The following is a 13010-nucleotide window of genomic DNA, read 5'->3' on the forward strand; positions in this document are numbered from 1 at the left end:
ACTTTTCAGCGAACCAACAGTGTTTTCCTCTCATAGCATTTCAGCATAAGCATCAACATAAGCCAAATTTCAACGAAACAAACAAGGCACATTTGGCTTGTGAAGCCCAAGATCCAAGCCAAACTTTAGCCATGTCGTGGTAATTTGTCCTATGCTCCTATGCCTAGTTTGGTGCCAAAATTTGTTGGCACACGGTGAAATTTTGCGTGCGCCATCGAAGTAAATAAGCTGATGGGTCTCCTCGGAATTGGCTATAATGTGCTTCTTTTGTTGTTGTTTTATGTTTTTTGAAACCTCTTTTGTTGTTGTTACTAAGGGATGTTTGGCAGGACTCCTCTGTAGTAGCCGGAGCCGGAGCCAGGACGGAGCCCTGCCAAATAGGCCGTAGGCGGATGGGCCTATGTGATCGTTGCAACAAAATCTAGGAATCAAGATCCATATTAACGATCCTTTTCATGTCAAAACAATGATTCGTGGGCCCTGCGTGTCTTGCTCTCAGAGCAGTGATGAAATTTTGGCATGTTTTAGGATTCTCGCTTGGCCACCATCTAGACATATCTAACATGACCAAATTTTGACCATGCCTGATTTGACTATGACCAAAGTTTGGCTTGGCAACCTAAAATCAAAACCCAAACATGCCGTGAGTGATGATCTGCTAAAATGCACGGCTCTTGGTCTGGCTTTGGTGTCGCAAGAAACTATGTACCGTCTTTTTTAAGTATCTTGCCCAGGGATATCGAGAATGGGTAGTTCAACCTAGAGGGTAAAAAAAAACTAGACCTATCAAGTACTACGATGAAGACTCGTAAAAGATCATATGTACTGTATGACCTTGGCCGCGTTTAGTTTCGGCCAGATGCGGCGCCGGCTGAATTTGTTGGCACTGTAGCTACACTGTAGCATTTTGTTTTTATTTGGTAATAATTGTCCAATCGTTGACTAATTAGGCTCAAAACGTTCGTCTCGCAAAGTACAACCAAACTGTGCAATTAGTTTTTGATTTCGTCAACATTTAATACTCCATGTATGTACCGCAAGTTTGATATGATGGGGAATCTTCTTTTTGCATAGTGCCAAAGTTGGGAGTTTTGGTGAACTAAACAAGGGCCTATTTGATTCGATACTTCGATGATTCAGTGCCATTGTCGCCTGGCTCCAAGCATCTGTCGTGGTCTTGCATATGAATTTTCAGATGGCTCCGTCCTTCACCTTTTCACTGATCCCCTCACCTGGCCCCCAAATCGGATCCACCTCGACAAACCCGCAAGCGGGCTTCTCCTTCTGGCACGGCCCAAAAAGTAGCCGTTGTCTTTCCCCACCTCTCCTCCCAGATGTGCCCCCCATTTGGCCATTTCCTCTCCCATAATTAACGCGGCCGTTACGCTCTCTCCCCCCCATTTCAAACTCGAACCACATCGCGACGCGAGTCCGAAAAGATCCCCGCCTCGAGCACCGACAGGAAGGGGCAAGGCAAGGCGCCGGGACGTTCTCGGAATCGGAGGCGAGGCGCGGAGGGGATCGGATCGGATGGTGGAGGCTGGCGCGAGCTTCATGGTACCCGGACTCGATCCCTCGCCCTCTCCTCTTTTCGGCCGGCCGTCCGTCCCCGCGTGCGCGATCGATAGGGTCGCCGTTGCCCGCTGGTGTTTGCTGACCATGGGTGGGCTTTGTTTGCGGGCGCAGGATAAGGTCGAGGCGGCGGCGGACGACGTCGTCGTCGTCGACGGGGCGAGCGTGGGCGTCGGGGACGCAGGGAAGGAGGGTGAGGAGGAGACGGCGCCCGTGGAGCCCCTGCCGGAGCCTCCCGACGACGGCGGGCCCGTCGCGTGGCCCATGCCGGACTTCTGCCCTCTCACGGTGAGCGATTCAATTTCAATCCCCACCCCCCTGGATTCGATTCGATTCGAATCCCTTCCACACCGCGCGCGTCTTCTTCCTCCATCGGTCGCAACTCGCAACTGAAGATGAACGCTGTGTTTCGCTTGTCTGACCATCAGATCGATGGGGCGCTGAAGGAGTCGTTCCTGGAGACTCTGCGGAAGGACGCGGCGGAGATGGAGCGGCCTGCGCGGGAGGAGGCGGAGGAAGCGCTCAGCCCGGACTCGCGGCCGTCGAGCAGCAAGCGCCACCGCGCCGGCACCGCCTCGCCGTCGTCCCGGAGCAGCCCCTACCGCAACATCCTGCAGGTGTTCCAGCAGTGCAGGCAGGACGTCGTCGGGCAGACTCCCACCAAGAACTACTGAAGCCGACGAGCACAAGCGCAACAGGGCAGGATCAGGCCGCGCCGCGATGTCGCGGCTTTTCGCCGCTTGCTTGCTTCGAGAATAACGCTTGCCATTTTGTCCATTCGTTTAGCAGCCATTTGCACATTGTTCTTGGTGTCTTAGAAGGGGTAGGGAGTTTTTGATTCTTGTGTAAAGATCGGATATAGAAGTTACAGGTCCTCAGTAAAGAACGCCATGAGAAATGCAGTTTGGTAAATTCCTTTCCCATATGTGACAACTAACGCTATGAGAAATGCAGTTTGATAAATTCCTTTCCCATATGTTACATAAACTCCTTTCCCGATTTGTGGCATGATACAAGACAATGAGGCATGTCGGCATGTGCAATGTGTAAAACCAGTCACTGATCAAGACACCTACCTAAATGAAAGTCTCAACCAAAAGTCCAAAACAACGAGCTAGAGAAAACGAGCAGCGCTATGGCAAACGCCCGACAAGTGTGGAAAAAGATGGACACGTTACGAAATATATATCCATTTTAAGTCGCCAGTTTGGCCAAAATCACCATATCTAATATCTTAACTTCGTATGTGTCGTCAAGTCTCACTATTCCGTCAGAACCATCTATACCTATGAGTTTTCCTGTGTATCCACGGAAATTACCATTCAATATCTTGATCCTGTCACTCTTCTTTGGCCTGATGACCTCGACCTCGTTTGGAAGGACTGTCACCGTGTCACCATTGCCCGACGACCCAAGTGCCACTCGGCAAGATCCATCCTGTAAGTTAAAGTGCATATAAGCAATGGCACGAGACACCAAAAAAAAAAAAAAAACAGAATTTTGCATTCCACCATACTGCATGCAACACATACCCCGAGTACTTCCCTAACCACACCAGGACCATCATCACCTCCCCTCAACACATTGACCAAAACATCTGGCAACAGCCATGTACCATCACCCTCACCACCTGCAGGCATTTCGGCACATGGTTATATCTACAAAAGCAAGGCAGCACATTAAGGTCTGAAAACATAGCGATCATAACAGCATACCTATTATCGGGGACATTATATCCATTCCAACGTTGCCTGGGGTCATTGGTTGACCACCAGGTGTGCCCGGAAGATATGCAGCTGAGTTTGGTGTCATTGGTTGACCAACAGGCGTGGAAGGCACATATGGACTTGGGGCATTTGCTAAGAGATCAGAATGAAAAAAAAATTGTTCGAATAAGTATCCAGACAATACAGAATAAACACATAATTACAATAGTATACTGAACAAATAATCAAATAGACTTCTATACCATAGTTATCCCTGGGAGTAGGAGCATCATTGAAACTAACTCCTGGAGTGTTTGCCCACCCTGATCCAGGTGTGGGGGCTTCGTATGGCCGAGCTTGTGGGGTTCCTGGCTGAAAAGTTTGGATAATTGGAAGAAGACATGTGGGAGTTACACATCTGCACAAAACAATTTACTAAAAACTAAATAAGGAATAGGACAGGAGTGGCAAAACCTAACCTGGTAAGCTGGACTGCTACCCCAAGTAGCAGGATTTCCATCTTCCCAATTATCCCTGGTAAATGACCAACACAGCAACGATCAAAATCATATATCAATGGCTACCTTTTAAGTCCAAATACAAAAGTAAACAGTAAGCTGCTGTTTGGAACAAAGAAATTATCTTTCCTTCATCCCAAACAGACCCAACCCTAGTTCCAACAAATATGGATCAGAAATATCATTGTGGAAAAAATTGCAACCTCGGAGGGCTCATAGGAGCCCAGGCTCGACTTCGCATGGGAGTCCGCATCCCGTCATGTATTGGTGTTGCTGTAGTAAATGAATAGGAGATTATTGCAGAAACATGCAAAATGAATGACATACTGAATGCATGGAACAGATGATGCCAATATAGATTCTCATTGAAAGTCTACTATGGTACGAATGCTTGATCAAATTGTGGTCACAGCTTAGGCTCTCTTGTTCAATGCAACAAATAAGGGACATACACACAGCCAGTACACAGACAAAGGACAAAAAGCATTATCTTGCCTTTTAAAAAAATCCATAGAAAAAGGATATTTCAAACAATTAGATATAAGCAAACAAATGTACTAACCATAGGAAGCAACTTGCAATGTGGGGAAAGACTCAAAACACAGCTAAAATCAGTGACAGCTCATGGGTGGAAAGACATCCTTTGATCTATAGGAACATATGGAAATATGAGGACAACAGGCAAACAAACCTCCAGGGTCACGCATTGGAGTCTGATAAGCATGATGTGGTGTTCGAGACGGGTGCATTGGTGTTTCACCGCCCAATGAATAACGAGGTTCACTGATGACATGATAATACTCAATTAGCAAAATACATAAGAAAAGACTGCTTAAAATAAGTGAACAAGATATTACCGAAATGGTGTCGCGACAGTAGGTGTGTCAGCAATATCATCTCTTTTAACTGTGTATTAGTCATATTAGCCTCCAACATATGATAAGTCACAGGGCATAGATAACAATTAGAGGATTCACCTGTGACAATCTTCATCAATGAATCAAGCTCTACACGTACAAGTGCACCAGTCACCTCTTTAACACGGCCACGGTATCCCTTATAAGGGCCAGATTTAATTTTAATACATTTACCCACCAAGGCATCATGTCCTCTACCACCACGGCCGCCTCCAAACCTTCCACCATCTGCATTGGATGGCAAGGCTATATTAATATATAATCTACAGCTGCATAAAGTAACTCCCTTGCTTCAAGAAATGTAGTGTAGAATATTTGAATAGTCCGCTGTAACATATCCAGGCGAAACTAAGCCTTTGAACTTGGAAACTGGAAGTATCAAAATAAGATCATACAATTCATATTAGGTCCTCTTGGGGGCAGCCTTCCTGGAGATTGCAGAATGCTTGCTGAAGATCTCAAAGCACCAAGCCGTGCATCAGCTGTGTCCATACCCTGCATCAGCAAAGTGAAAAATGAGACAAATTCTCAAGCATGACTAAGGATCAAAAGGGTTCAGTACGAACATTTCCTCGACGGCCACCAGTTGATCCACCAACAAGAAGGCAAGATTGCGCTTTTGCACAAATAAAGCCTGCATGTTCAAGGTGATGCCTGTCACAGATAAACAGTATCCCCTTGTGTATGTGTTCCACAGGTCCTTGCTTCCCCTAATTTGATAAAATATGGATGTAAATACAATAAAGATAAGAGATAAACAGGAGTCAAAACAACCAACCAAAATCGTAACAAACAGAACTGGGACACACCTTGCATGCTCCTTCAATAACCCTTACGACATCCTTTGCAGAGATAATATTATTAGAACGATCTTTAGCTGATGAGCGCCTATCAATTTTGCTTTTTATTTCTCTTAACTTCACGAGCACAACTTCAGGTCTATCTGGCACTCCTTTCAGAACCTAAATATACACCTTAGTAAGTATAGTGTGAAGTACAATCACCCTTACTAGAATAATATTATTACCTGAAATGCTTCAGCTTCCACCCTTATAATTACTCCAAATGACAAGTTGCTAAAAATGGATTGACGAGTACAGGTAAGTAATCAAAATAAACGAGCTACGATTATTGTTCATTTGAAGAGTAAACTTACTCTAAAAGGACAAGATCATGCAGTTCATAATCACCAATTCTGGTGATTCCTGTGGTAATTTCAGAGCTTTCGACGACATGATCAGCAAACACACGGATCTGTGTCATCCAACAAGAGCACATTTAAGAAAAAATTATTTCAAATAGATCAGCTTAAATAATTCTTCATAATCTTGATAAGACAATTACTCACATGTTCTTTAGTTGTGTCAGACAAAATTATCAAGACATGTCCTTCCACTTTAACAACCATGCCAGTAGCACCTTCTTGAACACCTGAGATCACCTTGACATGGTCACCAGGCTTGAAATATTTGCAAAGCTCCTTTTCATTAAAGGCTAATGTTTTCTGCAGTTACAAATGCATTAACAATAGACAATACTGTAAGCCATTCCTCCACCATAAATTTCATAATAATAAGTAGCTATAATTGCAATTGGTTACCGGAAGATCAGATATTTTTGGTCTGATGTGAACTGTTTCATCCTCTACTTTCTCAACCCACCCCTCCAGATTTTTTAAATCTCCTTTAATAACAATGACGGCATCACCCTTCATAAAGTGCCCTTTTTTCCTGTTTGCAAACAGAGTGGACAAGCTCGCCATGTCCCCATTCATGTCTTCACCAGGCTTCCTAAACTTCTCAAGCTCATCGAAAGTCGGTTGAGTATTATTTGTGTGGATTGATTTAGTGGAGACTGATTTGTACAAGAAACCATCTTTGAACTTCAAATTATCAACCCACTCAAAGTACTCCCCAGATTCTTTATCTCGCCTCCGTTCCACACGAATATGCATCTCCCTGTTTGCACAAGATTAGCAAACAATAACAGAAACAATTAGATAATTCTTATTCTTAAGGACAAAAATGTCACCTCGCCTCATCGATATTAAAGAATCGTGGTGGTGGGACAAATGCTTTCTTCTTTACAGCCTCCCTCCCTTCCTGAAATACAAATTGTCCATCAGGATAAGGACCCCAATGACCTGATTAACTCAACAGCTCAATCAAGATCAAGAAAATAACAACCAAACATGATAATCAGAAAATTACTTCAAATAAATACAGCTCACAGATCACAAGATGTTTTTGCTTTAGAAAAACATGACCAGGAGATATAAAAAAATACAGTGAACTCAATTGTAAAACACGAAAGCTCCCTCCAACTCCAAATGTAGATTGTTCTAGGATTGTAGTCAGTTAAATTTGATCTATTAATATATGAAAAGTTATATATATTGACAACGGGAAAATATTGGGTGCAAACCCTCCACTCGGTGGAATCATGAAAACCCTTTAGAGAAACATACTTATGAGTTTATAAAAATTTTCAAACTATGCACATCCATAGTGTATCTACGGATGCATGTTGTCACAAAATTTGAGATTTCAAATTCGTTTTGTAAAAATTCCTATGAAAATAACAAAATTGAGATGCATATGCACTAGAGGATAAAATTCCTAGGAATTTGTCTTCTAGTGCATGTGCACCTGAAATTTGTTATTTTCATAAGATTTTTTCTATAATTGGTTTTGAATCTCAAATTTTGCACAAATGCATATCCATAGATGCACAGTGGATGTGCAACAACAACAAAGTCTTTAAGTCCCAAACAAGCTGGGGTAGGCTAGAGTTAAAAACCAACAGAAGCAATCAAGGTTCAGGCACGTGAATAGCTGTTTTCCAAGCACTCCTATCTAAGGCTAAGTCTTTGGGTATATTCCATCCTTTCAAGTCTCCTTTTATTGCCTCTAACCAAGTCAATTTCGGTCTTCCTCTGCCTCTCTTCACGTTACTATCCTGGCTTAGGATTCCACTACGTACCGGTGCCTCTGGAGGTCTCCGTTGGATATGTCCAAACCATCTCAACCGGTGTTGGACAAGCTTTTCTTCAATTGGTGCTACCCCTAATCTATCACGTATATCATCGTTCCGAACTCGATCCCTTCTTGTATGACCGCAAATCCAATGCAACATACGCATTTCCGCGACACTTATCTGTTGAATGTGCATAGTTTCAATTTTTTGAAAACTCCTAAGTATGTTTTTGTAAAAGGTTTTTAGGATTCCACCGAGTAAAGGGTTTGCACTGAATATTTTCCTGATTGACAACACATGTTTGACGTTACTACATTCATCACAGAAACCTTTCATGATATTATATTAAAATGCTACTCCTTCCATTCCAAATTATAAAACATTTTGGCTTTTCTAGATACATTGCTTTTACTATGTATCTAGACATAGTGTATGTCAAAGTGCATAGCAAAAGGTGCATATCAAGAAAAAAAACAAAACATCTTTAATTTGGAATGGGGAGTATGATTCTATAAAATTTGCAAGTCAAAGTATCATACTGGAGACCCTGTTGATGTTTCCTATAAACGACTAAACTTTGGAATCAGTGGGAGTACATTGTTTATAATTTATTATCTTATATTGTATATCAGACTGTGGACCTGAGACCTCAGTTTTGAATATACATTTAGCTAGTTAAGTAGCTACTTGTTAACTTAAGTGCATAACAGAAGAGAATAAAACTGAGACAAATAGATTAGCTCCACTCCTTAATTTATGCAATTAAAGTTGATAGGAAGTAATAATAAACAAAAGTGCAAAGATTGTGAGAAGCGTAATGCTTTGACTACAACTTCAGGTACAACCATGTATCTAAACCATTCAGTGCATCTATGAGCTTTCCATCCAAGTGATCTTAACCTTTGGATCTCTTTAGTACCTAAGTTGTACTAAAATAGGTGTACTTGTAGCACTGCTCTTGTGAGAAACAAGGGTTAGAACTAACCAGTTTACTAGCCAAAGCTTGTAGATCTATTCTAGGGATCAGCTTCACATCTACTCTTTGACGTACATTGTCAACATCAACAACCTGCAAAACATGATCACATAAACATTTGAAGAATGGTATACAGTATATATTTATAAGAGAAGTGTTGTGGTAATACCTTAGCAAGGTCACCTTTATATATGCCCAATTTCATTCGGACCCAAGAATCCCTTGAAAGATCGACAGATTTGCTCTCAACGGAGAGGACATCTGCCATTTCTTTTATCGGCACTAATGTTATTTTTGCTGAAGAATAAATGTTTCGTAGACCTTTGCAAGCCTGCATAGACCAAGTTTAGCAAGGAGGAATGAAATCAGAAGTAAAATGCCAAGCACACGCAGACATGCTTACCTCTTTGACATGGGCCTCCTTTTCAGCTTCAACATAAATATAATTTTTTAGATGATCCAATGCCACGACTGACTTTATCTGAAGGTCTGACCTATCTATGTACTTTTGCATCAGACAAATCGCAGTCTCTCTCTCATGTCCAATCTGAAATCACAGTTATGCGTTAGTAGAGCTGAAGTAGGGCCAATAAACATCCAAGCAGTTTCGTAAGATAAATCTTGAGCATACCGCACATTTGACCATCCATAGTTTAGGATCCTTCACGGAGGGCAGCAGAGCTTGCTGTTCCACTTCTGCTGCTTCCTCACCGTACTCAATATGAGTGGATCTTGCGTATCTCTCCCGCACTTGTCTCTCAATCTCATCAATGTCCTCTTCCTCATCCCTCATAGGAATAGAATGACGTCTTGAGGCCCTAACAACATCCTCATCAGGAAGGTCGGCCCCAGCATCATTAATAAAATCTAAAATGAAAGGCAAAGGAGCAGATATCACTACATCAGTGCATTAGAAACCTGAACATGCTTCTGTTGCTTAGTACAACAATAAGCACAGAGCTAATTCAATTTCAACATTTAAACAGTTGTTTACAGATCCAAAAGCAATTAATAAAAACATACTCACACTGTCCCAATATATAAGACATGCATGTATTTCATGATCAAACTTTGTAATCTTTGCCAACAATTAGTCTAACAATATGAAAACTTTGTGCTACAAGAGTGGTTACATTGGACTTCGCGTTTAGAAATACCCTCTACTGACCAACCTTTTTTTTGCCGCGAAGGATAGATTATAAGAGAAATTAGCAGTCAAAGAGTGACCTCGAAGACCACACCAAATCAAACCGCGCCTTATATTTGGGAAGGAGGGGTCACTGTTTCTAGCAATGCTAGTAGTCATAGCCAGCACAATGTGTCACCAGGTTAATGTTTAGTTTGCTCTACTAAGAAGCATTAACTAGTATATTCTACAGGCCCAAGATTAATTTCTTTTCATAACTTAGTATTAAGTAGTATTGGAGCAAAACAGCTGACTTCAACATTCATAATTCGCTTGTGATGTATAGATATATCAGCACTCAGTTCAGAGATAAACAGTTTAGTATGTCCAATCCATTATTTCCAGTTATCAAGGCAGGAAGATGTTTGTGAAATTAACTGTGAAAATGGATGAAAGCATGGAGCTGATTGGAATATTTCCAGGGCTACAAGTAAATCCTTACAGAAAATCTAATGCACCCTGATAGTTCAAATTGCACAATGAGGGTAAAAGATGACCAGTAGAATATGGAAGATAATTTTGATTTGATTCAAATAAAAAGTTTCAGCCCAGAGGGCATAAAATTTTTTCCTGCTGCATAAGGCTAAACAATTTGAACTATGATACAATTTATGAATGGATTTTCAATTTGATGCCAAGGCCTTGTCAAGCTTCAAGCATCTTATCCAACATTAAAAGAACAAAACTAACTCATTCGATAGCATAAGAAGATTGTTCAGTCAACTGTATGCAGTGTTTGGTACAGTGTTAATATGGCATTGAGAACTGACTCTTTCCAGTCCTTTCAAGTAGCTTTTGAAAACAGCAGGCCCATAGGTTTGTTCTCATGGGCAACTCTGCATGCCTGAAATGATCAGGGAGAACAAATCCAAGTCTCAAACTGCAGTGCAAGTTCAGGCCCTAGCATCAAGTTTGCCCCAATACCATCCAACTAGACCCGGTTCCTTATACCCTTAAAAACTTAGGTCTGACCAAACCACCATTGCTATAAGCTTACATAAAGGATAACTAATATAAATAGATCAAATTGAGGTCGAACAACAAAGCAAATTATCAACTGAACTGATAATTAAGACAGGATCTGCACAGGCACTAACAAGTTAACGGAACATATTGGGAGGGTACTTCAGCTAACTTTTTTATCTAGAAAAAACTAGCCGTCACCGAGGGTGCACCTCTATGAATATAGGTAAACATGATGACTAAACTTCGTCTTAAGATCTGGAGCAAAGGCGAACATCAAAATTAGCTGCTTTAGCTACACAAGTGCTATGAAACTAAATTTCTTGCGAACCTGCAGCTACTGCCTAGTCATGAAAACAAAACAAAAGAGGTGGATTCCATCTAGAGAATAAAGTGTTATAGAAATTGCTAATTTCTCACTATATCCCCAAATCCAGTTCTGGAAATCGACCAAATTAGGTCCAGATCTCAACAAAGACTGCAGAAATACGACCCAAGTCATAAACAGAGCATCACGACGCAATAAAATAGGGCGACCACTCACCGTCCTCGCCCTCGCCTTCGTCCTCTTCTTCCTCGTCCTCGTCGACCTGGGCCTCCTCGTCGAAGAACCCTCGCACCCCGCCGCCGCCCTTCTTCCTCGGCCGGCCCCCGCCGCCGTCGTCGTCGTCGTCCTCGTCCTCGATGGCCGAGTCGTCAATAAAGTTGTGTTCGCGTGACCGCTTCCGCCCGCCGCCGCGGGAGGCCTTCCCGCGCCTCGCCTCCTCCTCGTAGTCGTCTTCCTCGTCCTCCTCTTCCTCCTCGTCCAGGTCGTAGGCCTCCTCCTCGTCCTCCTCCTCCTCGATCTCGTCGTCGTCGTCGTGGTCGCGTCGAGCCATGGATTTGGCGGCTAGGTTTTCGAGCTCTCGCGGGGATGCGCGCGGAGGAAGGGGAAACTCCTCGCGGCGAGTCGTGTGAGGGAAGAGAGGCGAAGCCGCGAGCGCGAGGGTGTAGAGCCGAGCCGCCTCGCGACTCCGGCACTCCGCGAAGCCGTGCGTAGGGCTGCCGTCGCCCAAGGCCGTTGGATTCCTGTAGCAACCAGAGTGGGCTGGTTTGGGGACATCAAGCGGCCCGCCAGTGTTTTGTTGCAAAGATTGCTGATGTTTTGAACGGCCGTCACCGAGACAGCTTTTCACCGTCATACGGCAAAGGAGTGGCAACGGCTGGAAAGTGAAAGACACCGAATATGAATCATGTTACATTTCTCAAATTGGCAAATATTTGTTATAACTAATGTAGTAATGTTGCATTGCTGGATAAACTTAATATGCGTGTTAGATCATGACAACGAGCATATTCTTAGTTGGGCAGTCTATCTATTGGCAAGCATTGTAATTATGTGCCTTCTAAATATCTATATATATTTCTTAAATCGATAAAAACTATTTTTTAATCATTTGGTTTTCATTTAGGTTGTGCGATAACGATTTGCTTCTTTTCGGTAGAAAAGTGACTATGATGAAGTTTGTAATCTAACAAAGCGGCAGTTGCATTCACATCTTTTCATGTGACGATTCTTGATGCAAGGTACCCTAAATTTATGTTTCATTAATTGGTCCTCATGTGTTTCGGTGATTGATGGACAAAAAGACATGTGAATAACTTTATTTTCCAAGGTTAATGGTAAAGAGTTGTATCATTGATACCACTCAGTTTTCTTAGCCCCTTATGGTTGGATTTGGTGTATGGTGCAAGGATATCTATATCTATATAACTTTAACTTTATTTTCCAAGGTTAATGGTAAAGAGCTGTATCATTGATACCACTCAGTTTTCTTAGCCCCTTATGTTTGGAATTGGTGTATGGTGCAAGGATATCTATATCTATATCTATATCTATATCTATCTATCTATCTCTATCTCTATCTCTATCTCTATCTCTATCTATCTATATATATATATATATATATATATATATATATATATATATATATATATATATATATATATATATATATATATATATATATAGAACTACTATCCTGTAGCTGGCTACAGAATAACTTATTCTGTAGCCACTTTGAGTTATGATAATTACTATGTTAATTTACGATATTATAGTAACTCCTTACTATGTGGTTTAATATAATGTTATGGTAAATATCCCCATGTGTTATAGTAACCCAACTATCGTAAATATGTATTGACATTATGGTA

The 13010-nt window shown here is 42.0% G+C and overlaps 2 protein-coding genes across 3 annotated transcripts; one reads left to right on the forward strand and one right to left on the reverse strand.

Moving 5' to 3' along the window:
- Window positions 1-888: 888 nt before the first annotated feature.
- LOC136519698 (uncharacterized) lies at window positions 889-2465 on the forward strand. 2 transcript variants are annotated; one of them, XM_066513072.1, is made up of 3 exons: window positions 889-1557; window positions 1687-1860; window positions 2001-2465. In XM_066513072.1, exons 1-3 carry the CDS (start codon window positions 1531-1533, stop codon window positions 2244-2246), a joined length of 447 nt encoding a protein of 148 aa, XP_066369169.1. In that variant the 5' UTR covers window positions 889-1530; the 3' UTR covers window positions 2247-2465. The 2 variants fall into 2 exon arrangements, with proteins under 2 accessions (XP_066369169.1, XP_066369167.1); XM_066513070.1 differs by having other exon boundaries at window positions 889-1860.
- A 263-nt stretch (window positions 2466-2728) lies between these two features.
- On the reverse strand, window positions 2729-11836 carry LOC136519697 (putative transcription elongation factor SPT5 homolog 1). Its single transcript, XM_066513069.1, has 22 exons — window positions 11359-11836; window positions 9297-9532; window positions 9069-9212; window positions 8835-8996; window positions 8675-8758; window positions 6745-6815; window positions 6314-6671; window positions 6062-6217; window positions 5870-5967; window positions 5741-5789; window positions 5523-5675; window positions 5280-5423; window positions 5109-5208; window positions 4774-4941; window positions 4654-4702; window positions 4488-4579; window positions 4000-4069; window positions 3758-3812; window positions 3542-3650; window positions 3288-3431; window positions 3105-3202; window positions 2729-3009 (listed from the first exon to the last, which is right to left on the reverse strand). Exons 1-22 carry the CDS (start codon window positions 11690-11692, stop codon window positions 2767-2769), a joined length of 3117 nt encoding a protein of 1038 aa, XP_066369166.1. The 5' UTR covers window positions 11693-11836; the 3' UTR covers window positions 2729-2766.
- Between the last annotated feature and the right edge of the window lie 1174 nt (window positions 11837-13010).

This window comes from Miscanthus floridulus, chromosome 18 (genome assembly GCF_019320115.1).
Source record: "Miscanthus floridulus cultivar M001 chromosome 18, ASM1932011v1, whole genome shotgun sequence".
Classification (NCBI taxonomy): Eukaryota; Viridiplantae; Streptophyta; class Magnoliopsida; order Poales; family Poaceae; genus Miscanthus; species Miscanthus floridulus.

What these genes read in the sequence shown, in the direction of transcription:
- LOC136519698 (XM_066513070.1), top strand. Translation starts at nt 1,531, where the DNA reads ATGGTGGAGGCTGGCGCGAGCTTCATGGTACCCGGACTCGATCCCTCG. An exon ending in CGGACTTCTGCCCTCTCACG is followed by an intron (nt 1,861 to 2,000) that starts GTGAGCGATTCA and finishes TCTGACCATCAG; the next exon opens with ATCGATGGGGCGCTGAAGGA.
- LOC136519697 (XM_066513069.1), bottom strand. Translation starts at nt 11,692, where the DNA reads ATGGCTCGACGCGACCACGACGACGACGACGAGATCGAGGAGGAGGAG. An exon ending in TATGGATGGTCAAATGTGCG is followed by an intron (nt 9,213 to 9,296) that starts GTATGCTCAAGA and finishes CTGTGATTTCAG; the next exon opens with ATTGGACATGAGAGAGAGAC. An exon ending in ACTGTCGCGACACCATTTCG is followed by an intron (nt 4,580 to 4,653) that starts GTAATATCTTGT and finishes TCATGTCATCAG; the next exon opens with TGAACCTCGTTATTCATTGG.